At 39.9% G+C, this 25661-nt stretch overlaps 3 protein-coding genes and 1 long non-coding RNA gene across 4 annotated transcripts; 1 reads left to right on the top strand and 3 right to left on the bottom strand.

Moving 5' to 3' along the window:
• Positions 1-5332: 5332 nt before the first annotated feature.
• On the bottom strand, positions 5333-7875 carry LOC4335705 (protein MHF1 homolog). Its single transcript, XM_015778731.3, has 4 exons — positions 7707-7875; positions 7515-7586; positions 5853-5933; positions 5333-5742 (listed from the first exon to the last, which is right to left on the bottom strand). The coding sequence occupies exons 1-4, from the start codon at positions 7837-7839 to the stop codon at positions 5615-5617; spliced, it is 414 nt and encodes a 137-aa protein (XP_015634217.1). The 5' UTR covers positions 7840-7875; the 3' UTR covers positions 5333-5614.
• A 9026-nt stretch (positions 7876-16901) lies between these two features.
• LOC136356084 (uncharacterized) lies at positions 16902-18552 on the bottom strand. Its single transcript, XR_010740764.1, has 2 exons — positions 18378-18552; positions 16902-17247 (listed from the first exon to the last, which is right to left on the bottom strand). It is a non-coding gene; the product is annotated as an uncharacterized lncRNA (long non-coding RNA).
• Positions 18553-19291: 739 nt separating this feature from the next.
• LOC4335704 (trihelix transcription factor ASR3) lies at positions 19292-22323 on the top strand. Its single transcript, XM_015781291.3, has 3 exons — positions 19292-20021; positions 20507-20548; positions 21740-22323. Exons 1-3 carry the CDS (start codon positions 19358-19360, stop codon positions 22024-22026), a joined length of 993 nt encoding a protein of 330 aa, XP_015636777.2. The 5' UTR covers positions 19292-19357; the 3' UTR covers positions 22027-22323.
• A 190-nt stretch (positions 22324-22513) lies between these two features.
• Positions 22514-24723, bottom strand: LOC107280807 (uncharacterized). Its single transcript, XM_015781290.3, has 2 exons — positions 24168-24723; positions 22514-23572 (listed from the first exon to the last, which is right to left on the bottom strand). The coding sequence occupies exons 1-2, from the start codon at positions 24630-24632 to the stop codon at positions 22688-22690; spliced, it is 1350 nt and encodes a 449-aa protein (XP_015636776.2). The 5' UTR covers positions 24633-24723; the 3' UTR covers positions 22514-22687.
• Between the last annotated feature and the right edge of the window lie 938 nt (positions 24724-25661).

The following is a 25661-nucleotide window of genomic DNA, read 5'->3' as shown; positions in this document are numbered from 1 at the left end:
AAATTAGGTGTTTGTTATTTGCACAGTGGCGGATAAAAAAAAAATTGGTTCGTTGGTGTCATAACGTGCCTATCGATATCATAATATGCTAATCCTATCTTACTATAAAGTTATCCCCCACTAACTCCTTAAGCTTAACATGCAAAGATGCCACATTATCATTCACTAACAAGATGCCACATCATCATCCACTAACAATCATCACATTTAAACATTATGCAAACATGCTATATCTTTATAGTTTTTATAATTCAAGAGCTTTTCAAATACAAACATGTTAAATTATCATCCAACATAATTCACATAATGTTTCAATGTATATCTTTATTATGTTTTATGATATCCTATATACTTATATAGTTCATCCTCACTTAGTTAGTGCTTAAATGATTAATTTATGGTCCAAATTATATTTCTCCTTTTTTTCCCTCTAATTAAGTCATATCACATTAATTGTTTTTAGCCTTTAGATGATTAATCTACGGTCCAAACTATCTCCCTACTTTTCTTCTTCCATAAAGTCATACCACCTTACTTTTTGTGTTTGAATCACTATTCTACATACTATTTAAATTTAAATTATCATAAACCACATTAATTTACTTAATCTGATATTATCTAGCTATCTTACACGTTTTCTTTTTATTGTTATCATACTGAATTTTCGCAGCAATGCGCGGGGTTTCACCTAGTTATACTTAGATCGTAGTGTTATAATATATAGACAAACAATTTAACCGTAGATTTTATCAAAGTCATCAATGTCAACTGACACGGTATTTACACTGTAGATCCATCCTGTTGGCATACAAAAGCGTGACAAGCTTGCTCCTTCATGTGGTTTTAATTTTGTTGACCACTTAATGTTAGGCATGGTAGCTAATAGAAGTATGATCAGCTTTAGCAATATGAATATGCCAATCAAACAACCTCTCAGCTCATCTGTCGTAGTGCAAGGCCGATGGCATGTCAGCATGTGTGTGACGATGAAAGCAACAAAGATTTGTATGATTAATTGCATTGTTATTCCCTTCTTTGTGGTGCAAGATGCGGAGTTCGTCTTGATCTCCTGTGCTATATTAGTTCCCTCGTTCTTAAATACTTCCTCCGTTTTACAATATAAATCATTCTAACATTTCTCACATTCATATAAATGTTAATGAATATATATATATATATATATATATATATATATATATATATATATATATATATATATATATATATATATATATATATATATATATATATATATATATATATATATATATATATATATATATATATATATATATATATATATATATATATATATATATATATATATATATATGTCTAGATCCATTAACATCAATATAAATGTGGAAAATGCTAAAATGACTTACATTGTGAAACGGAGGGAGTATTTGTCATCAGAGACTATTATATATGTTCACTTTGACTGTTCTTATTTTTCATAAGTTTGTAAGTGCTTGCAAAGTATGAATATCGTTGAAGTAGGTTGTACATATATATGTTAAATATAACCATACAACTTTTGCTCAACAAAAATTCGATAATTTAAAAGTTTATAGTGATTATAATTAAATCAAGGCTGGTTAACAGTCAAGGCTGGTTAACAGCGACAAGTATATAGTAATCCAAAGGAGTAGACGAGTTGTATATGTTATAAAACCAGCTTCACAACTTACATCGGTGGCTAAACTCAGAAGAACATCATAGCATATACAAAACTAACGACAACATCGAGACATGATATTTAATAATGGAGTTCAGTCATAATTTACATCTTTGGAGCACTTATTATGAATACTTCTCCTGATCCAACATAATTACAGCGCATCATAGTTATAACGACCCTTAGTTGGATGTTGTCGGCAGCCATTTTCTCTCACTTATGCTAAGTCGTCATACGATTACAACATGTCTGTCTCTCTATTTAAGAGAGTGCTTAAGACAAAGTATAACTCCAACTCTCTCCTACGCCTATTACAACTCCAATATCTAAACTGCAGCCGACTTTGTATACATGTTCAACATAAATTCTAACAATCTTCATCTTGACGAATATGCCATGGCAACATGATTTGTTCCTTGACGAACCACCGTGTATCTGGACTTGCGTTAGTTTCTTTCTATTGCTCACGACAAGCCTTCACTATGCTCACCGTAATCAAGAGTCTCCACTATCCCCATGACCTTTTTCTCTCGACTCTACCTGCAAAGTGCTCTACCTTCTCTTCTATCATCGCAAACATCTTACAAAGCAAAATTGATTCCTTCCTAGCTGGTACATCCCAGACTATTGAATATCATGTTAACCTTTATCTTCCATTTTTAATTTAACTTGACCTAATCCATAGCCAAATAACTAATGTCATCACCAAATAAATAAATTAAACTCACCGGACACAAAGAGAACATTTTCTTCCTTTCGTCTTATGAACCGAGCTAACAAATTCAACATCCGTGCTTCCAGCTTCTTTAGACCGAATCCATGATAATATTAGAAAATCACCATCGCCTCGAATCACCTGAAAAAATTACCATAATAATGTTTGCTCTTCCTCTTCAGTGACGCAAATTTCCTTATATCCCATCATGCCAACCCGCATATCCTAGATATACCTTGTACTGCCAAACAACTCATTGAATCCATCAACGAATTTGACCTGTTGTTGCTCGGGATTTTAAATCAGCTATTCCGCATTTAGCTACCATTGTCAATTTCGGAGCTCGTTTTACAACAAGTGGTATCAGAGCTATACAACAATCTTCGGTCGAATGTCACCGGTAGCCGTTCCCGCTCACCTATGTTAGTTGTCACGCAGTTACAACAGGTCTGCCTCCCTATTTAAGAGAGCTTAGGACAGAATTTAACTCTAACTCTATCATATATTTACACATATTTTACAAACTTTGGAGGGAGGGGCAACAATAATGAGAGCTTTGTCATTAGTCTATCTGTTCGATTCAAATGAATCTAAATTAATTAGGATGAAAATTACGTGACACCCGATTCGGTCGTCGCCTTCTACACAACATCGCTTAAAACATTATCAAATTCGAATGGATCGTCTAAAATTTAAATATGGGGACCGTGTTGGTCAAACATAATATTAATTTGGGGTTTCTTTTCTTTTCATCACGTTCCTCCAACAACACAGAAGAGACCAATGAAATAATCAACCGATGGCACGATGACAACTCTCCATCTGACTGTGGCTAAGACTTGAAAAAACAGACAAAATCAACCTGATTAGCAAGTTGGGTCAGACGACCAGATATCTTGTTAACAGTGACACAAAGCCTAATTTAATCATAGAGTATTTATGTGTGTGGTTGGAGAGGTTGGCAGATCAAAGACTCAGAATCTTTGACCAGAATTGAGTAGAGTAGTTTGCTGTTTGCCGCTGCAGAGAGACGTTACAGGCACAAATTCGTGTATGTTGGTGCTCTCAGAATTATCCAGTATGTGTACTCCCTATGTTTCAAAATAAATTAAGGTTTATACACGAGTCTAGACATAACCTCCATTCAGATTAATATATAAAAAATTTATTTATTTTGAAAGGGATTGATGTGTACACTATTCAAAGGGACAACCTGACTTTGCAGTTTGCATCCCAATAATTTGTACTAGTACAAGATTCCTCACAAAAAAAAATTGTGCGAATTTCAAATGGTCAACCTGACTTTGCATTTTTTTTGTCCAATAATGTGTGCAGTATTCAAACAAACTTTGTTCTGAAATTTGCATTGCTGGAATTAGTTCTCTGTATAACTTACCAAGAACGCTTGCTCAAATGAAACCCTCCCTGGAAAATATCAGTCTGAATTTCCCTTATAATTATTCTAGCATAATACTCGTGAGTTGCAACGGTTCTTTTTCCCAATTGTCTAATACATTTATGCTAATTTTATTGTCATTCCATAAAGATAAAAATGTTCATAATATTCTATTATCATGTTTTTCTTTCGACGGGATCTATGGCATGTGGAAAGTAAGAAACAAGACAAGCACCTCAGTTCATGGGTTCCGCATGGTAGTTGGATGGTGGTGGTGATACCATCTTTTATATTAATATAGATAGAGAAGACCGGCACACTGCATGCTTATACTAATTCTGAAGTTTGCAGAGAAAAAAAAGGGTTATTTTGACTGGTTGGAACCTGGTAGCGCGCCCATTTGTTGCTGCAGCTTGAGGAATTCTGAACTCTGAAGACAGTCAGAAAGATATGATAGAAATGGGCCTGATATGGGCTCAAAGTGAGCAGTGTCATGGGCTTATGGGCCCTGCTTGATGGCTGCTTATGGGCTCCATGTTGGCCTTTAGACCCAATGTGTTGGTTTCACAATGGGCCATCTGTTCAGGTTCAGACACAATAGGAATAAGTTCATATAAGGTCCCTTAACTTGTCAACGAATCCGATTTTCATCCTTTAACTAAAAAACAAGATACAATGGGTCCCTCAATTATCAAACCAGTGCAATATAGGTCCTATGGTGATTTAGATGGCGGTTTTAGCTGACGTGGCACCTACTGGCTAATTTGGCTTGGCCTTTAACTGACGTGGCGCTTATGTGGCAATTCGATAATAATAATAATAATTGATGGTGGGGCCCACGTGGGCCCCAGCTGTCATTCTCAACCCCTTCCTCTCCCCATCTCCCGTCTTCATCTCTCTCCCCTCTCCTTCCTCCTCTCGTCGGCGGAGATAAGGATGGCACGGCCTCCTCTACTCCCACCCCCACGGGCCTACTGCCGGCGGCATCCGCCCCTCTCCTCGTCGCACGCCGCTCCTGCCTCCAGCATGAAGACGGTGCGGCTGTCTAGGTGCACGACGTATGTGGTGACGAACATGGGGTCGAGGCCATCGGCGAACAGCGGCGGCGATGGGGAGGGGACGCTCTCCTAGAACCACTGCTCGGCCCGCCCGGATAGCCTGAACGACTTAGTCATCACGGAGTGCCGACGACATCACCTGGAAAACTGCCTTGGGACCTTATTTGCACTGGTTTTGAGAGTTGAGGGAAGTGTTATATCTGGTATTGCGGTTCAGGGATGAATTTCAGATTCGGTGACAAGTTAAGGGACCTTAAGTGAACTTATTCTGACATAATACCACGATATCTGTAGAATCCCTTCAGTGAGAGTTTTACCGCATCAAAGTTTGACAGGTTCATCTTATACAGCTTCAAGGCCATCAGTTTTTTCTTTTCCCTGGTTAACCAAACATCACAAATTGTCACAGAACTGATTAGTGACTAGTTCTAAACTTACACGGAAGTTTTTTGTTATTTATCCTTTCTTTTCTGTGCACATTTCAGTTGAGCAAACATCAGCAGGAGGCATAGGATTATCAGAAAGTGTGACAGCACATGATCCCGTGTAAGAACCAAACTCTGAATTTTGCCATTTACTACTTGACACAACAGCCTCAGTGAATTTACAGGTGTGAAGGATCTCCACTTTCCACAGACAACATTGTGTCATACCACATCTAAATGTGTGAAATACAGGATCAGTGGGTAGCCTGAGTTACTTGCAGAGTTTCCTGCTTGAACCTACCACTTTGTTCTATGGGAAGAAGATTTATCTCATGACTTAAATCAGATTTGCATCACGTTGTCGTCCTTCTTCGAAGATTTCTTTCTCTTCCTCTCGCTGGAAGGCTCCTTACCCTTCAGTTCTTGAGAAAATGTCCGCAGGAGGCCCATCAGATGCTCATTTCTATGTGCTGGAATTACGTCGCAACAATCACAGCAAGTAAGATGCAAACAAGTATTTTACGAAGCAAAATAAAAATGTTTTCTTTTGGGATCAGAAGAGCACGGTATCGTAATGTACCTGTGAGTATAACATCTTCCATCTTGATGGATTTACGACCAGCATGCTGTGCAAACAACTCAACATCCTTAGCCAGCTGCTCTGCACATTGCGGAAGAGATGTTAATTAGAATTACCATGATTAAAAAAAATCAAAGATCTAACAAGACCCATAACCATCTATATCATCTAGAAGTTCAGTAGAGCTTATATGTGCTTTATTTTCAGAGATGTTACTTTTGAATCTACTGCTTCATTAACCTGCTGCCCCTGCTTTACTGTCATCACAAAATCACTCTTTTCTGGCAACTGGCAAGAAATGTACTTTTCTGAAGAGGCCTGGGGTACAAGATTGGGTGGTTAACCATTGCTTTCTATAATTCTATCTTCATGTGGTGTCACTAAAAAGATGTGATTCTGATGTTTATGGACAGGATGGGGTTGATCTTTAATGAAACTTGCTGCAACTGAGTTACCTGTTATGTATGTTGCCAACAGTTTGGAACTACCTGATTAAAAGCCATGGATGTCAACAGGACAATCTGTTTTATTCTGCTTCAACTGAATATAGCGCATTCATCGACATATTGCAGAGTTTCTTTAAAGAGTTCACTTTATTTCCTTGAGTTTCAGAGCTTTTAGGTCTTTTCGGTAAAGTTAATGCTGGCAAGTATATTAGGCCCAGAAAATATACCCCCGTACGGTGACAGGAAACAATCTCCAAGCAGGAAAGGGCCTCCTCAATTTATTCATATCTCACATATCCAGAATATATCTCAAATAGCTGGATCTATATAAACCACATTTGACTCCGGATGCATTGAACTAATACCTAACTTCCCCATATTCAAAGAGAAAATACTATGAATACATTCTAGGTTACTCGAATTAGGAGTTGTTTAGAATGTAGAATATGTCCAGAAGCAGGTGAATGATAAGACAACAGAAGCAATGGAATTCCCTTTTGGTTATTGATGAAGATGCCCTAATAAAGGTCTTTAGCTATGGAGATCCAGATTTCCAGTCATTCAGAGCAAATCACGCATAAATTTCACCATTTCACCCTAATTTCATCTTCTCTGCACATGCATTTCGGCAACGAGCACCTACTCCTATTTAACAAAGCTCCACTGTCGCAACTATCAAGAACAAAAGAAACTGATACTACTGTTAAAGAGAACAAGCTGAAAATGTTAAAAACCAATAACTCTCTACACGGTGAGTTTGAGAGATAGGGGATGGAGAAGATTGGGAAGATACGCAAAACGAGATGAGCCATTAGCACATGATTAATTGAGTATAAACTATTTTAAATTTCAAAAATGGATTAATATGATTTTTTAAAGCAACTTTACTATAGAAAAATTTTGCAAAAAATGCATTGTTTAGTAGTTTGGGAAGCGTGCGCGCGGAAAACGTGGTGTTTTCTCACCCTATCTCACACAAACGAACACAGCCTAAGCACTGTAGTTGATAGAATTGGAATGGTTTACAGGAGACATCTGAGCAAACCTATGCACATGGACATGAATGCAGATCATTGAAGATGGAGTACAGACACACATACAAAACAATTTAGAGTGAAAACAAATCATGAAACAGGATACAGTTGGCACGAACAAGCCGCCGAACACAAGAAAAAGTCTAGGGTTTTGGGAGATATTTACTCATATTTATACGTACCTACGGTCTTGTAGGCCAGATCGGCGATGCAGGCGACGACGGGGTCGGAGACCTCCATCCCCGCCTTCTTTCCTGGCAAGAAATCGCACGGCGGCGCCATGGTTTCATTCAGTTGAAGCATTCGCGAAGATCCTCCCTCCCCAATCCCCCCCCCCCCCCTCATTCCCAAGAACCAAAGAAAGCGGGCCTAACCTTCGGAGGTGGCGATGCTGATGACGGCGAGGCGGAGGCGATCGCGGAGGAGGTCGGCCTGCGCCTCCGCGGCCTCCAGCCTCTCGGCCTCGCCGCCGTCGTCGTCGGCGAGGAGGTCCATCTCCGCGTCCATGGCGGACTGAGATGGGATTTTTTTTTCTCTTCTTTCGGATTTTTTTTCCCTGAGAAAAATAAAAATAACGAACCGGATGAGATGATGGGCTTCCGAACCGCGAGGCCTTAACGGGCCGGGCCCGGCTCAACTGGCCCACGACGAATTGGATTTTTCCTTTTTTTTTTTTCTGCGCGAAACAGAGGCGCCAAGCATAATAATGACTTATTATTCGGTTCGGAGGAATTTGAATCCATATGAATAGGAAAAGTAGAGGAATATAAATGTTTGCACACATCAATCCATAGAAATTTTTCCAGGAGGTTTGAGTAGATGACAAAAATTCTTATGTTTCTTCTATACATCTTGTAGGAAAGAAAACTTTCCTTTAATTTTTCCTATACTTCTATCCTTTCCTATACTTCTATCCTACAAACCGAATGACGCTCATAGTGATTAGCCCTGAGAGGATTTTACACTGGATTTTTTTTTCCACCTTCGAATTTCGCTCCACGCTACAAGCCTTTGATTCTGTTTTGATTCTGTTTGGGGAGCAATTCTGAGAAACAGTTGGTTGGTAGTCAACTTCTAAGAATATGAAGAAGAAACCCAGCTCTTAGCTTTTAGTTCATTCTGGATAGGAGAGCTCGAGCGTTTCTGGAAGAAGGTGCAATAGTGTTTGGAGGGAGTTGGAGCTTCTGGAAGAATCTAGAAGCTTCCCAAACATAACATTTAGGGCTTGATCGGTTGTGCTGGCTGCTGCAAGCCATTCACAGCTGCCGCTCTTTGGTTTGGATTGGGGCTGACTGGCTGCAGCTGCTGCAGCCAGCACTTCCGATCAGGGCCTTAGCTTCTACTCTGGGGCTCAGTGACTACTTCCATGTCCATAGTAAGAGTATTAAACTCATGATTTTGATGCTAATTAAGGGGTTATTAGATCACCGAATCACTTACAATATGCGATGAGTCGGTCAATTTGGACGAATCTTGAATAAAGTCCAGAGGTCTACTTCCCGTTTCTGAAGAATTTTTTTCTCTGGTTGGGATTGGCTCTGCTAGTTTGTTCAAAACACTGTAATGCTGAAAACTTGTGTGCTCAGACTTCTTTCGATGAAAGCAGTGGCTTTTCTTCATGAGCATCTCGCTGGTTTTGGTCGCTCAAGACCCTTTTGAGTTCATAAACCAAGACCAGTTTCTGACAAAATGTGAAGCAGTGGCTGTTCCTTGCACCTTTTGGGAAAAACCACTCGATGGCATTGCAAAACTGGATCTTCAAATCGAGCCGAATTCCTCTATTTGAAGAGAAACTAGTACTACTTAGCTAGCGTTCTTAAAAGAGCAAACTTTCCACGAAGGAATTATGTCCGTCCACAACTTCATGTAGTGAAAAATGAAAACTACCGTACAAAATAAAATAGATGTTTTACTTACGGTGACGTGGATAAATCTCATACATTCATTTACACTAGAAAATAGACCAGCCAGTATGAAATACTCCATCCGTTTCATATTGATCATCACTTAACACAAATTAAAATTTACAAATTGACCATCATGTAACTATAGCTCCTTCGTTTGACATGTAATATTATTACATTTAATCATAGCCCCTTCGTTTGACTTGTAATATTATTGCATTTAAGCATGAAAATTTCTTATGTATGGGGCCCAGCAGGAGTTAAAGGGGGTGTTTAGATCCATGGGTGTAAAGTTTTGGCGTGTCACATCAGATATACGGATACATATTTGAAGTATTAAACGTAGACTAATAACAAAACAAATTACAGATTGCGGCTATAAACTGCGAGACAAATTTATTAAGCCTAATTAATCCGTCATTAGCAAATGTTTATTGTAGCACCATATTGTCAAATCATGGAGCAATTAGGCTTAAAAGATTCGTCTCGCAATTTACATGCAATCTATGTAATTAGTTATTTTTTTCGTTTATATTAAACACTCCATGTATGTGTCCAAACATTCGATGTAACAGGGTGAAAACTTTTGCCAGGAGATCTAAACAAGCCCAAAGTGTGCATGTTTCTTGATTTTTCCCTACCACATACTCACACTAAATGAAATATAGGAAAGTTAATACCTTTTCTTGGTCTTGGTGAAAAATTTATATAATAATTAATATGGAATGTAGGGAGTAAATGATATGATCTGATAAGTAAACCTATTTTTTTTATCTATTTAATGCCTGAAATTGTGAAACTTTACCCTTTTATTCATATATTTATTCAAAGCGGCAAAACATTGAATTCATGGACATAAGTTGGAAGTCGAATATATACGCACAAATTCCAATGAACCAAAGTAATGAAACTAGTATTCCCATTTTATCTCTCCTCACAATGGCGGAGCGAGAAATATTTTTGAGCCCGAGCAAACTTCGCTTCTAGTATTTGTTATATAAATTTCATCATCAATTCATTCAATAACTTATAAATTTAATGGAGTTTTTGTCAGTGAGCCTCCGCGGCCACTTGGGCTAGTCAGGCGGTGGCTCTGCCCTTCCTCCGTATGTCTATAAAAATGATAAAATCCATTTTTTTAATAACACAATTCAAATGTATCTGTCTATAAATGTTGTGCAGTTCAAATGTATTATGAGGGCATTTTTTTTCTTCTATAAGAAAATAATGTACTAATTTTTAATGCAGGTGTATACTATGGTGCAGTTCAAATGAATTTTTGTAGTAGCATTTCTTTCTTGTGAGAAATAACGCATTACATTTTGAATGCACGTGTATACTACTGTGCATTCAACATTTTTTCCTTGTGCAAAATGTACATAGAACACACTTAATGCATCTATGTATGATGCTGTAGAGATAAATGTATTCTGTGTTTTCTGGCAACGTCGTACATATATTTGCCTTTTGAGCAATTCATAAGTGTTGCAATTTAAATCTAAATTTGAACCCAAGCAACTAGTACTCGTGGTACAACGAATTTCAAAACTCGAAGTACACCATTTTTTTTCTTGAAGAAATCATTTCTATGCAATACTCTGGAATTTGAATGTACTTATCTTGAAGATCATATTTGTATTACATTTCTGAATGTTTGTATGCACTACTATATGTTTAAATGATTATTTTTTTGGTGATATAAATTTATCTGAGAGTTCATTTGGTATCAGTATAATATATACTCCATCCAAACTCATAAAGGAAGTCGTTTAGGACAGTGACACAGTCTCCAAAACACAGATTTTAACTTCTTGTTTCTATAAAAATATTTATTAAAAAGTGATATATGTATACTTTTATGAAAGTATTTTTCAAGACAAATCTATACATATAATTTTTACATTTTCAAACTCAACAACTTGAGTTATTAATGATTTATATTTCCAAGGTTTGACTTAAGCATTGTGCTAAACAACTTTCTTTATGGGTATGGAGGGAGTATTGTGCATGGAAATGTATTTCACTTCCACATTATCATTTTTTAACTTCTGTGAAAAAGGCGTACGGAAATGTATGTGCACCGTGGTTGTACCAATTGAGTCATTGAGTATTTGTTTTTTTAACATTATTTTAAATCATGCATCATGCATCGTCCAAGAGACGTGGGCCTCACCCCGTGGAAAAGCTAATCTCACAGTTTCCTAAAAGTGAACCCGACCTCATAAAAACTCTACAACCGTGAGGATAACGGGTGCTAATCAGCATTTGCGCGTAGGTTCTCGATGAAATGATGCGGGAGGTGTAGCAGGAGGAGAGCAAGGAGACATGCGGCAGATTTACAGAGAGGTGAAGCTTCATTTATAGGAAGCCACGTGGCCCAATAACATGTTAGGATCAGCACCCTGCAATCGTTATAATAGACATTAATTTTGACAATTTGACCCTTTGCAAAAACTAATTTTACAAATAAACCGCCGCCAAAACTTATTTTAAAAATGACCCTTTTGTTCAGCATTAAATTGTATGGCGCTAAACTTAGACACCTCAGCGCTAAATAGCGTGGCGCTGAATGTACGTTGTCACGTTGACTCAGCTTTCCATCCACGGTGGCACGGCATTCAGTGCCAGGTGACGTGGCGCTGAGGTGTCTAAATTCAGCGCCACACGATTTGGCGCTGAAAAAAAATATCACTTTTGAAATAAGTTTTGGCGGTGGTTTATTTGTAAAATTAGTTTTTGCAAAGGATCAAATTATCAAAATTAATGTATAATAGATATGTGGGTCCATGCATGGCTTGGCAACAGTGATCTGGTCGAAAGTTACAGCTCGCAGCTAGCAACAAACTTTGAATTCCAGAGCTTCAATACTGTTGCTACTTGTGCTTTGAACTGACAGTTTGCTGGTACTCCCTCCGTACTCATAAAGAAAGTCGTTTAGGATAATGTTTAAGTCAAACCTTGAGAATATAAATTATAAATAACTCTCAAGTTGTTGAGTTTGAAAATATAAAAATTATATGTATAGATTTGTCTTAAAAAATACTTTCATAAAAGTATACATATATCACTTTTCAATAAATATTTTTATAGAAACAAGAAGTCAAATTTGTGTTTTGAAGACCGTATCGCTATCTTAAACGACTTTCTTTGTGAGTATGGAGGGAGTACTTGAGTTAACCATCATCACTTTGGCACTTAGTTGTTCCTTCTTTTTTTAAAAAAAAAAATCCTTTGCTTTTTAGTGGTGTAGAGTTTCGGTTCTGAATCTGGTATCACTCCAGTATCTTGCTCTGTTACTCAGCTAAATCTTCTCTACTTCTGGATCAGCTGACGCTTACTTAATTTAGTTTATGTATCTATGATTACCTGAAAAACAATCTGGTAAAGCTGAAAGAAACAAACAACTTATTGAATTAGCTTATTATAATCTAGAGCCCAGCTTATTATAATCTGATAAGCTCATTTAGACCCTATTTGATTCAGCTTGGGATTATTACAATCTGGATTATTAGGAGTAAGCTGAAACAAACAAATAGCTTATTGTCATAGATTATTATAATCTATAAGCCAGATTACTATAATCTGATAAGCCACTCTAAAGGTGCTTTTTTAGATTATTGGGTGGCTAACAACTAACAAACAGATGATAATCTAGAGAAACAAATAGCTAGCATTTTATTCTATGTCGGCTTATTATAATCCAGCTTATAGTAATGTAGTTCTATAATCTAAATTACAGTAATCTTAAGCTGAATCAAACAGGGCCTTAGGTGAGCTTTTTCCAGATTATTGGATGAAAAATTACCCATCATGCCACCCCACTCCCTCTTTAGACTTACAAACCCAATAATCTATGCTCTAATAATCTAGGAAAGAAACAACTAACCGCTTATTCTACTATAGATTATAACAATCTAGCTTATAGTAATCTGATTTAATAATCTAGATTATAATAATCCCAAGCTGAAAGAAACATAGCCTTCTCCACGAGGCCATAAGCTGATCAGCTGACGCTTACTTAATTTAGTTCATGTATCTATGATTACCTGAAAAACAATCTGGTAAAGCTAAAAAAAACATCAACTTCAAGCACTGCAGAAGTTTTTGTAGTTAGCTGTCTGTCCTGATTCCTGAAGATGAAGATGAACAGGGAATGGTGAAAAGAAGCCAGAAACGAGACGGTGAGACCAGCAAGAACTCTGCAAATCTGCATCAGGAAATTAACGATCGAACAAGAAAGCACACTGCGATTGTAGCATGCTCTGGTTAAAAGCATAGAGTATAACAAAGTGAAGCCCTGTCACAACGTGCAGAACTTTGGTCGCTGCTTGTCCATGTGTGCTTAGATTTTGTTCTTAGCTTCAGTCAGTGGAAGAAAAAAGAAAAACCTAATGATAAGTGTTCTTGTCATAAGTGAATGTCCAAAGTTTGTTCTAAGTGCCCCAGAATGTTTTTTGAGGGCTCATATTAAGTGGTGGGGAATTAAGGGATGATTATAAGCCGAACATGGTGTTATTAGTCGTTACCAGGGTTTACAAAACCGACAAAAACCAGTTCCATCTTCGCAAAATCGATTTCCCAGACTGGCTTAATAATACAACCCACTCGGTTCTTCAATCAAATTGAGAAAAGATCAAACTGAAATTAATCTTTTTATGAAATTTGACCAGATTTTACCGGATGGAAACTGCCGACCGCTGGTTTTGGATCGCCGGTTTTGGGGTTGGTAAACCCTGGTTGCTACACTTTGTTCCCAATAAATCCACTTGTCGCTTTGCAGATTTATGTATAAATGAACTTTTTTTTTCAAGATCAGTCAAAATAACCCCCAAGGAAATTTCCTTTTATGGGTAGAGAATAACACAATTCTTTAAGACATATATAAGAAAAGAAGGGATCATTGCAACCGAAAGCCACTCGGAAAGAATCATGGAAAAGAAATAAGGGCACACCCATAAGCATATATTTCATTTAAGCCCTTTAACTGTAGGCCTCAGGTGTACCTATCATCATCAACATCATATTATTATTTCAGCCTGATTGCCCCTAGAGTGCAAGACCTTCTCTAATCCTTTCCTCCCTAGCTGTCTGTCTTTGATCATGTGAGCCCCATCTGAATTTTGTATCATGTACACCCAGCTTCTTTTGCAAGTTTTAGTACTAATAACTGGTTAACAACTTCACACATATAATCATTGTTATTAGGACACTAGCAATATGACCATCAGCAAGCCATCAGCCTTACACAAGGGCAGTGTCATGTCGTCGTCAGAGAGCCGGTATATGGCTTTTTCTTGCACCACAGCAGTGGTGCCAATTTCTATTTTAATTTCACATATGAGTGCAAATGGATAGGATTGCTTTCCTGCACTTTGAAAGGGAGGCAACAATATACCCATCCATGAAAGGAAGAAAAAGACGAAGGGATACTGTTATTGTTTAGTTGGCCTATGCTGTTTCTTCTTTCTCTTTGGCCTAGAGAAAAGGGAGTTGTGCACCAATTGCAATGGAAAACATAAGTATGTGTTAGTGTGGTATTAGGATTTTGATTGTCATTTCCACGGTGATGGGCAGAGCATGCATCTCTGGTAGTTGTTGGGACACATACTAAAAGTTATGTGCTATCTGTGTCATGTGGCCACATCTGTACTAGGGATTCCTGTGTCACAAAAATATGTACTAGGGATTCCTATGTCACAAAACATGTACTAGTTATGTTTGGCATATGAGAATTAATTGTTTTGAAATATATTTTTGGATCAGAAATATAAAGAATATATGCATATATATGTCTCGAAAGCTACTTTTGTAGTATTGTTGGGTTTTTACAAATATATATATTAGTACTACATAAATTAGTTGTCAATGAACCATTTTACATAAACATTGATGTCCACCACGATATGTTTTTATGACCAGAAGTGGAGGAAGTAATAGTTCTGCATATATTTCTGTGAAAACAAATATTTTTCATATACCTGGCTTGTTTGGTTTGTGTTTCCAAATTCGTTCTCCAATAAAATTTTCTTAGGAACCACAAAATAATTTAGCTTTTCGAAAGGGGGCTACAATTGCTCTTTAGACACGTCCTCACCCACCGTCATCCCTTCTTATCTGCAAAATTCCTAATTGACAATTTTGTACAAAATTCGAGAGAACATATTGAAAGAAGATTGTGTAAGTTGACCCTACAATTGATATGCCAAATCTCCCTGATGTTGTCGATGACTATGGTAATGCAAGGCACTTTTGTTGTGGGGTTGTGGGGTACAGAGAGGGTGATCCCCCCATGACCTAGGATTTATATCCTAATTATGGAGGAGAGCTAGGAATCAAATGCCTCCACAGTGGACACACCACAGTACGCACTAACACACCCAACTGTTTTTATTTCCTACAAAACCTTTTGTGTGATATTGCTTTCTTCAGGTAATACAATTTTCTGTGTTACAACTAGCTAGCCTTTAGTAAATGCTAGCCATGCCTAAGGGAATAAGAAGAAATTGTAGAGAAATGACAGTTCACCACATCATGACAATACAAGAACAAGTACACATATCAAGGAAAGCCCCTTTGATGCAGGGTGTATGTTTAGATTTGGTCTCCTGGAAATGGTATAGCTAGATTTGTCATAAAATATTTTTTAATACTTAATAATTTATACTTTTTTTTACACAGCTACACATCCACAACAACAGAAGGTGATGGAGTGATGGGTCATATTGGAGATTGTACCAAACGCTAAAATATTTTTTTCCTGCTAATACATAAGGGGAAAATGAAGACTACCCAATGTTATCCAATGTGGCTAAAACATATCTATGTATGTATGACACCTATTATATAAAATTTGATAAATAAATATGTAGGCTTGACTTTAACACTTTCTAATATATTCTGAAAATTGCTAAGATCTCTAGCATCCATCAAACAGTGGTTGAAGTAGCCATGAGTAGGGAAGGGAGGTTAAACAACCTCCTAACTAGAAAGTCATTGGCCTATCCACAACTTTGAAAAAACCTTACCCATCAGCGAATTATCAAAATATATAGCAGCGCCAAAAAAAAACACTAGGAGAGTAGGGAGGCACCACCAATCAACAACATATCCTCTCAAAGATTGAGGCCCTACCAGAATCCTATAGGGCATTGCATGAGAGGCCAATCTCAACCCCATCTATCCAGTCACCAGTCATGGTCCTTCCAATGGGAAATGTAAGCATCCATCCACCTATCCACACCACAGGGGTTGCAATCTCTTCTTGTGGCTGAAAGGGCAGTGACCCCTTTGGCCATCACAAAGGAGAAGTTAGGGTCCCAACAGAGAGGTTGACATGAAAGTTACACTAGAAGAAGTAACAAATGTTGGGAGTCCTCATGCTAGTCAGACCTATATCATCTAGATACCGCGCACCACGTTCCTCCCTCCCGTCTGATCTCAATCCATCCTATCTAATAGGACATGTAGGTAAATTTATATGGGACAATATATCAACTTCATGGTCCTTTTTAGAGAATATTTGCAACCAAATTAAATATGGTGAACCTTGTGTTGTACCAGCAAGCAATCCACATGGGGACTTCTTTTCTACTATTTGACATTTTAGAGTTTGTATGGTGAAACAATATCCTAAACTATGAAAGTCGAATATGGATGACTTATCAAAATCTATGGGTGCTATAAATTCAAGTGATGTGAAATTACTTGAGTGAATTATCAATGCCAACTCAAGGATCTAAAAATAAAACAACATCAAATTAATAAGAGAGGGAGTATCTTACATCACTGTAGCACATCTTGACCTACAACCAACCACTAAAAACTAAAAAGACATGCAAAATTTATAAGACCAATCACTAAAAAAAATTGTCAAAAGTACCTTAAGCAAAGGATATATTTGTTGAAATATATATTGGAGGGCCAAAAGGTGGAAATAGACGTTTCTTGCCCCTCCGTCCCATCCTCATTAAATCATTGCTTTTTTGAGAGAGTGTCCTTCACACAATCTTGCCTGCAAAAACCGGGGCCTGGCTTGAAATCGATTTGATGGGGCAAAATCGAAGCAAGAGAGCTCAGCAAAACCAATTTTTTTGATAGGAACACACAAAAAGAAATTAAAACTCCCCTCCCCGTTGTTCATATCCAATGATGCGATACCATCATCTACTGATAATTATGCTTGTGTTATCATTATTCTGTTTAAGTTCGAACGATGACTAGTTAGCAACAATAATCTCCTCCAGTTGAGCATTTCCTTGCCCTTAAGCCTTTCGGTGTCAGTTCATATTGGCAGGTCCCTGATTGAAAAAAAAAAGAAAAAAAGAAATGATCCTGCGTGTGCATAAAAACCTATTCGTCCGATCTAAGTTTGAACAATATATCATAGTAGTTCCCTTCATGATTCTCATACGATATGATTTCTATTTTCCCATCGAGCATAAGCACAAGATATTAGAAGTTCTTCACAAGAAAAGCGAAAGCGTGAATTCTATTATCATAACCTTTTCACTAGAAATACTTTGTATTGAAGATTTCCTAGACTTAAATGTTTTGCAATGAAGGTCGAATTATACAATCCTCGGTGGTGAAGATAAATAATCCTAAATAGGGTCTTATCAGTTATCATGCTCCACCATGCAACAACTGTGAGTCTGTGACTACCTAAGTTTTTCATGTGTCATTCATCAAATTTACATGCATGTACTCTCAATGGTGGAAGGTTGGCAAAAACCATGAACCAAGTTGGACATCTTGATGTTAGTGTAGAAAAAGAAGATATTTTTCTCACATGAAACAAATAATGATAATTTAGGGAGACATGTCTTTCTAGATTTCTCACCAATATAGTCTGAGTGTAAAATGATATAGAATACGGGAAATATCCTACAAAAGAACTTGGCAAAATGATCATTATGTTTTTTCCAAAAAAAAAAACTAGACTCTAAACCGTGTGGTGCGATAATTACAACATTTTAGGACCTAATTTGCAACACGTGCATGAATTTCATAGAAACATAGAAAAAGATCCCGCGTTTCAAAGAGGCCTTATCCGGTTAATCCAATTCATGGTTGGGACCTGGATGGGGTGGCTGACACAGACCTGGACAGGAATGCGACCCAGGAGCGGCAATGCACACATACCTGGTTGGCCACAATCCCCAGTTGTGCAAGAAACGAAGTGCCTTAACTGAAACTCTACATGGCCAGTTGCCTTCATACACAGTAGTGCCTTCCGCGTCTCAAACACCATGCCCATACGGCCATTGCCGACCAAAGATCCCTCCTTTCTGCTCCAGTGCCTGCCCTTAATAGGTCCCTGTCACACAGCAAGCAAAAGCCAATGTGAATTTCCAGAAGAAAATAAACAGAAAGATGATTCAGCTGTGCTATTCTCCAGTGTTTTTTTCTTCTCCTTTTGCATGTAAAAGATTTTTTTATTTCTTTCTTGAAAAGAAAAGGATTTTCCTTGCAAAGATATCATGGACAGAAAGCACCAAAAAAGTGTCAAACTGTGCTTGCTCTTGCTCACCACTAAAGTTTTTTCCTAGTCCACACCAAATGCCAATATTCCTATTCCCCTCCTTATTTAGAATTAACAAGCACATCAAGGGGGTAGAAAAAGTGATGCATATCATATCACAACAGTGCTCTATCTTCTTCCCTCTTGCTGAGAACTGAAAACAGTAGGTGGCTACTCTCATTGGAGCCCCCTCCCCCATCCACACCCACTACTTAATATTAATAGTTAGTTAATACTCTCTCCTAAACTAGTTTAGTCCTCCTCTAATCACACACACACACCCTAGTGACTAATTAAGCCTCCCCTTGTTAATCCTCCCTCAACCACTCTTTCCTTTTCCTCCCTCTTTGGGAAGAGGAGAAAGACAAGTAGAGAGAAAGAGAGAGAGAGACCACCCACTAATCCTCTTAATTAAGGCTTAACTAAAGGCATAATCTTGTGTTGTTCTAGTCATAATTAAGGCCACTCCCTCCTAATGTGTTAAGCCACACCCTTTCTTCCTCCTCTTCTTCTTCTTCTTCTTCTTCTTCTTCCTATCCCTGTTGCTTCCTGCCCCTCCCCTCCTTCCTCTCTCTCCTCGACGAGGTCTCCCGGCGGCGCGATGTCTGGCGGCGGCGAGGTGTCGGGGAGGGCGCCGCGGCTGCCGAGGTGGACGAGGCAGGAGATACTGGTGCTGATAGAGGGGAAGCGGGTGGTGGAGGGGCGAGGGAGGGGGAGGGGGCGGGGCGGCGGCGGCGGCGGCGCCGCCGCGGAGCCGACCAAGTGGGCGGCGGTGGCGGAGTACTGCCGGCGGCACGGGCTGGAGCGGGGCCCCGTGCAGTGCCGGAAGCGGTGGAGCAACCTCGCCGGCGACTACAAGAAGATCAGGGAGTGGGAGCGCTCGCTGTCGTCGCCGTCGTCGTCGTCGGCGGCGGCGGGGATGGGGAAGGAGGTGTCGTTCTGGGCGATGCGCAACGACGCGCGGCGGGAGCGGCGGCTGCCGGGGTTCTTCGACCGGGAGGTGTACGACATCCTCGAGGGCCGCGGCGGCGGTAATGCGGCGGCGGCGGCGGCGGCGGGGAAGGAGGGGGAGGAGGAGAAGGCGGCGGTGTTCGACAGCGGCCGCGCCGCGGCCGGCGGCGGCGGCGGCGGCGGGGATGATGGGCTCTTCTCGTCGTCGGAGGAAGAGGAGGACGACGACGAGGCGACCCCGCCGGCGACCACCCCGGCCGCTGCCCCGGCCCCACCTCCGGCTCCGGCGCCGGCGGTGCCCGTCCTGACATCCGGTGAGCGCGGCTGCTCCATTCTTGCACGTAAAAATTGAGGCTTTCCTGTGTTCTTGGTTGACAAAAAGAAGAAGAAGAAGGCTGCGAATTTGTGTACTTCAAAGAACTGAATTTGGGGTGTGTGATGGGTGGGTTAGTTGCCTATAAAAATTGACGTTTCGATTGCAAAACAACTGTTCTTTTTTTTATGGTAACAGTTCATGTTATGCATCGAATTTCCCTGTGAGTTCAATCACTTGATGGCTTGATGCCCATCTTCCTTTTTCAGAAAATTTCTTGTTCAGTTCTTTGTGGTGGTCTGAACTCTGAAGAGTTGGAATTTGCAAGTAGTTGTGTTTTTGGTCTTTGTTGCTAACCTAATGGATATTCTGTTTCTTCTGTTTTTTTTTAAAAAAAAAGTGATCAATATGTTTATTTTCACCTGGCAAAGGTTTGTTTTTGGTTGGCTGATTACTGTTTTTGCTCCTGTGGTTTGTTGGTTGCAGAGAAGAAGAGTGATCCACCTAGGCAAGATGCCTCAGAGCAAGGTACTGATAAATAACCGGATTTCTACCTTGCAGTTCTCCCCTTTTTTTTCCCCGCTCACGTTTTGCATGTGCTTCAGCATCCCCTGATCTTCCACAATTTTTTACTGTTCCATTGCTTTGATCAGATAATTCTTGGCAGCAATATTTAAACATTGTGTCACTGCGTATAGTTTAGATATGAAAATAGAAATTAACTAATAACAGAATTGTAGGGAGCCTGAACACAAAAAGAGAACTCAATGGTAATTATCATCCCTAAAAGATCAAATCAAATTATACCTTAAACGCGTGTGTTGTGCCCTTGTCAAATTGTTCTATGAGAGAACTGTATCTGACTTTGCTTACAATACAGTCCCGAATATATGAAGCAATCTAGGACCCAAGGACCTTGGGTGAAAGCACAAACATATTTCTACTAATTAATCACAGGCAGCAATTGTGGCTTGTCTTCATTTGACAACAAAATGAATAAATTGGCAGTCAACAGATTCGATCGTAAAGTTTGTCTGTTGAATTTATTAACATACATGTGAAGCATCAAATTTTAGCAGGTTTGCGACATTCCGAGAAACACTCAGTTTCACGCAGTGCTGGTTCAGAATAAATGCCCAAAATGCAAAAGATGCAGACTAGGAGCCTTTTGTTATTAGTACCAGCGAACTGATTGTATCATTCAGCGCATAGTGACCCTTTTTTCAGAAATTGTATGAGGGCAGTGGATATTCCATCATTAACTTTTGCCCAGCAAGGTGGAAAGCTTCTTTTCAAGTATTGTGATAAAGAAATGAATGGAAGAAGTATAATTATTTCACTGCATTTATCCTGTTCACTTCACCTTTCCATATTACATTATGCTATCTTCCCTACTTGATACAGTACTGAATAAACATGATCAGCGACCTGTTCCTCGCTAGTTTTTACTTGTGTGTTTCAGAGATACTTGTATAGTCTAATATGCAACAAAAACATAAATCAACAGCAGTAGGATACACAGCAGGAGTATTAAACTTCAGGATCACCTCATGAGAAGAAACAAAAGTTATAGTAGCCTTTTTTTTTCTTTTATAAAAAGGGAAATTGTGTTTATCTTGAATTGAAACATTGAAAGCCCCTTTGATGCTAGAACTTTGCACATTCATGCAACAAAGTCAGAAAAACTGCATTTATCTAACCATCTAAATTTCTTGACAGCGGGGACGTCCAGAGCCAAGCAACCGGAACAAATTGTCGAGGACTCACCAGCTCAGGGCGCGCACAAGAGGCAGCGCAGCGACGACGCCTCAGGAGAAGCTCCTGATCTGCAGGGGCAGCTGATCGAAATCCTAGACCGGAGCAGCCGGATGGTTGCAGCCCAGCTGGAGGCGCAGAACATCAACTGCCAACTGGACAGGGAGCAGAGGAAGGACCAAGTGAGCAGCCTACTTGGTGTGCTTGGCAAGGTGGCTGATGCCCTATACAGAATCGCTGATAAGATGTAGCCGCCACTGTAGATGTCTTGAGCTCGGTAAATAATTCATTACTCCCTGAAAGAAGAAAAAGAAGGAAAATGCATGGGGTTATATTCAGAATGTACAGATTGATATAGGGTTCTTTTGCAATTCAGTTTCTCTCTCTTGCCATTGGTTCTGAAGAAGAAAATGAGCTGTTTTTTTCTCTTGGGAGATGTATGAGCCAACAGCATTTAAACGATCTTTTTTATCTGTACATACGATGACCTAACATTGTGTTTTAAGATGGATCTTGGTTCTGAGGAAGTGAGGTCACCTGCAAGTGCATACCTGCAGTCTCATTAGGTTTCTCTGTAACTGTTAAAGTTGTTTTCTGAATGTATAGTGAAGAACTGATAGCGATAGAAACCACTATTTTTGACATGAGAAAGAAAGAGATGATTCAGTAAAGTCAGCTTACCAGTAAAAGTTTACATCAACATCCACAGGACCACAGTAGCTCCCAGTACAAGATTAATTAAACAATAAGTACCACAGTAGAATTATAACTGGTTAGCTCAGATCAGAAGATCAAAGCAAAAGTACATCAACATATCTCCTCAACTTGCATAGCAACTACTCCAACATTGGAACCTCAAATTTGTAGATTGTATTACAACATTAAACTGAAGAGACAAGGGTACCGTCAATTTTACTCATCATCAGTTCTACTTGATCTGTAACGACGGGAGTTCATCTTCGTGTTGGTTTGGACCTGTGGCGGTAACAATGCTTTAGGATCATCTTCATCCATTTCGCATTGCTCAGTTTCATCAGAGGCACCTGCCGCCAGACCAATGAGAGATGAGTTTGCATCATTGGATTTGGGACCCTCATCTACTGTCATTGCATCGATTGTCTTCTTCCGTGGGATGAACGTAACTGAAGTAGGTATCTCAACTGGTGGTGCCTCAGGCTCTGGTTCCATTCTCCTTAATATATCATGCAGGTCGGCAAAAGCTCTCCTGTTAGTTTCATCGTTACATTCTGGAGTGTCCAGAGTGTAACGTGTATACTTTGCAGGGTTCTTAACATAGTCAGGAACCCCAGGAGACTCAGATGGAGTGGATGAGTCCTTCCCTATGACCAAATCCATGGATTGAGGAACCATGGGAGAATCTTCATCCTGTTCAGGCAGCTCTGCCGATTGGTCCTTAACATCAGCAGCAAACTTGACACGTTTCCTTGGCTTTGAATCGCCTTGCTCCTCCTTCCGCTTCAGTATAGGTTTCACGTTAGCATCATCGGTTTTCATTGCTTGTATCCTGCCACTTGGGAATTCATTTGGCTGAGCTAGAGAACACGTGCCACCTTTAGCTGAACTATCGTACTCCTTGAGTCTTGCGGATGCCGCACCCATATCTGCTCTGGGATCCCTTGAGAAGCGGTGGATCTCCTCAACGGAATCATCAAGGATGTCAGGCACCACAGTGTTGATGCTCATGTTAATGCCATCATCCATGATTTCATTCATGTATACACGGTCAAAAGCATCCTCTCTACCAAATGCCTCTCTGTCATACTTGTCCTCTTCTTCCTGAAGGATAAAAATCTTGTTAGATATAACACTCCACAATAACAAACTGTAACCGGCAAAAAGAAAATTCTCATCCAGAATCTGGTTTGAGCAATTTAGCGCTCCATTAAGTCAGGCCACATACTGACTAAATGTATGGATGTAGTAACTTTCTTTACAGCTCATATTAGAACTTAAGTAGTGAAGAAAATAAAAAGGTGTTCCCTTTGAAACGACGACTATATTATTTGTTATATCAGATTCAGCTGCAGAGTTTCACTTGACACAACCCCAGCGCAACAACAGCACAGGCAAAATTTAGCATGAATAAAAGATCAGGCCATGGCTACAATACCCCCCCAATCATCTCTAATTCTCCATTAGAAATGAACGTGGCTAAGAGAACCGATGAACAAACCTACAGTTGAAATGTTTCAATTGTGTGAACTCATAGACTATATGAACATAACAAAACAAGCAGTTGATCCCCTCCTAATCCACGCCCTAATCTAGTCTAGACTAATGAAATGGTAAAGTTGAACTACTAATCGTGTGGATTAATGAATAAAATAAACAAATAAACAAGAAGAGCCAAAGTGATTTTTAACCCTCTCACCTCTCGATCCAGAGTCGGGTCGAGGCCGATGGAAACCCTAACCCCCTCCTCCTCGTCCTCCTCCTGCTGCTGCTTGCCGCCGCCGCCACCCCTCTCCTTCTCCTCCTCCTCCTCCTCCTCGTCTTCTTCATCGAGGTCGCCCTCGAACTCCTCCTGCTTACTCCGCCGCCGCCGCCGCGTCCCCGCGCGGAGGCACCCGTTGTCGTCGTAGAACGCGGAGGCGCAGGGCGTGTCCCCGCGGTCGGCGGCGTCGGCCCCCTCCCTCGCCTCCTCCTCGTCGCGGGCCTCCGACGGCTTCGCCCACCGCCGCCGCTCCACGTCCCCGGCCGCCACCGACCACGACGCCGCCGGGAAGGACGACCCCGGCACGTCGTCGAACAGCCTCGACCCGAACAGCCGCTTCACCCGCTCCTCGAACCCCTCCCCTCCTCCTCCTCCTCCTCCCCCACCACCTCCCGCCGCCATCTCCCCCCCCTCCCCTCCTCGACCTCAACCACAACCTTCTCGAAGCTTCTCGAAGGTTCGCCTCGCCTCGTTTGGATTTGTACAAGGGTTTGGGTTGGGTTGGGAGATGGTCGGTATTTGAGCCGCGCAGGTTGGAGGCGGTTCGCCTCGCGCTCGGAGTGGGCCTCCGAGTCGGTGACGATATGGCCGGCCCACCGCACAATTGAATGGGCCATGGGCTTTGGTCCTAGGCCCGCATGGAGTTAAAACAAGCAACAGTAAATTTCAGAGAAAACTGCAATTATTTAAACAAAACTATCACTTAACCACAACGTTAACTTTATATTTTTCACAAAATTGCAACAATAGAAAAAAAACATTTATCAGAAAACTGTAACTTTTTATGCGCTATGTACATATGACATGTGGGTCCAACTTGACAAACCATGAGTACTACAAATATATGTAGTACATGTTAGGCCTAATTTTACAAGACAACCAAAGCTTGCAATATTCCGATAATACTTTCTCCATTTCAGAATATAAGACTTTCTAGCATTATTCACATTCATATATCATATAGATATTGTCGAGATTCATTAACATTTATATGAATATAGACAATGCTAGAAAGTCTTACAATATGAAACGATATGAAACGGAGGGATTATCAGTTGCAGTTCTCTATAATAATAACTTTAATTTATAGAAGTAATTATTTTATCTTAAAATATGAGGGATTGTGATTGGATATGACACATTGCTGGACAGGATTGTACAGTTTTGTTGAAAGGAATAAGTTCACCGGCTGTCCCTCAACTTTACATCGAGATTTTTTGAGGTCCCTTAACCACAAAACCAGAAATCTCCACCCCTAAATTATACGAAACCGTTCACTCAAGGTCCCTAGGTAGTATATATGGGTGGTTTTGCTAACGTGGCATCATAGTCAGCAATAAAATAAAATAAAATAAATATGTGGGGTCTACATGTAAGTGAGACAATGGTGTGGGTTCCGCATTTCTTTTTTTTTTCTTTTTCTCTTCTCTT

The sequence above is a fragment of the Oryza sativa genome, chromosome 4 (assembly GCF_034140825.1).
Source record: "Oryza sativa Japonica Group chromosome 4, ASM3414082v1".
Classification (NCBI taxonomy): Eukaryota; Viridiplantae; Streptophyta; class Magnoliopsida; order Poales; family Poaceae; genus Oryza; species Oryza sativa.
The sequence above is the reverse complement of the archived record's forward strand: the minus strand, read 5'-3'. Positions and strand labels throughout refer to the sequence as shown.

Coding starts and splice junctions, on each gene's coding strand:
- LOC107280807 (XM_015781290.3), bottom strand. CDS start 24,632: ATGGCGGCGGGAGGTGGTGGGGGAGGAGGAGGAGGAGGAGGGGAGGGG. Junction 23,573..24,167: donor ACCCGACTCTGGATCGAGAG/GTGAGAGGGTTA, acceptor TTTATCCTTCAG/GAAGAAGAGGACAAGTATGA.
- LOC4335705 (XM_015778731.3), bottom strand. CDS start 7,839: ATGGACGCGGAGATGGACCTCCTCGCCGACGACGACGGCGGCGAGGCC. Junction 5,934..7,514: donor TCTGGCCTACAAGACCGTAG/GTACGTATAAAT, acceptor CGCAATGTGCAG/AGCAGCTGGCTAAGGATGTT. Junction 5,743..5,852: donor GGAAGATGTTATACTCACAG/GTACATTACGAT, acceptor ACGTAATTCCAG/CACATAGAAATGAGCATCTG.
- LOC4335704 (XM_015781291.3), top strand. CDS start 19,358: ATGTCTGGCGGCGGCGAGGTGTCGGGGAGGGCGCCGCGGCTGCCGAGG. Junction 20,022..20,506: donor GGTGCCCGTCCTGACATCCG/GTGAGCGCGGCT, acceptor TGTTGGTTGCAG/AGAAGAAGAGTGATCCACCT. Junction 20,549..21,739: donor GCAAGATGCCTCAGAGCAAG/GTACTGATAAAT, acceptor ATTTCTTGACAG/CGGGGACGTCCAGAGCCAAG.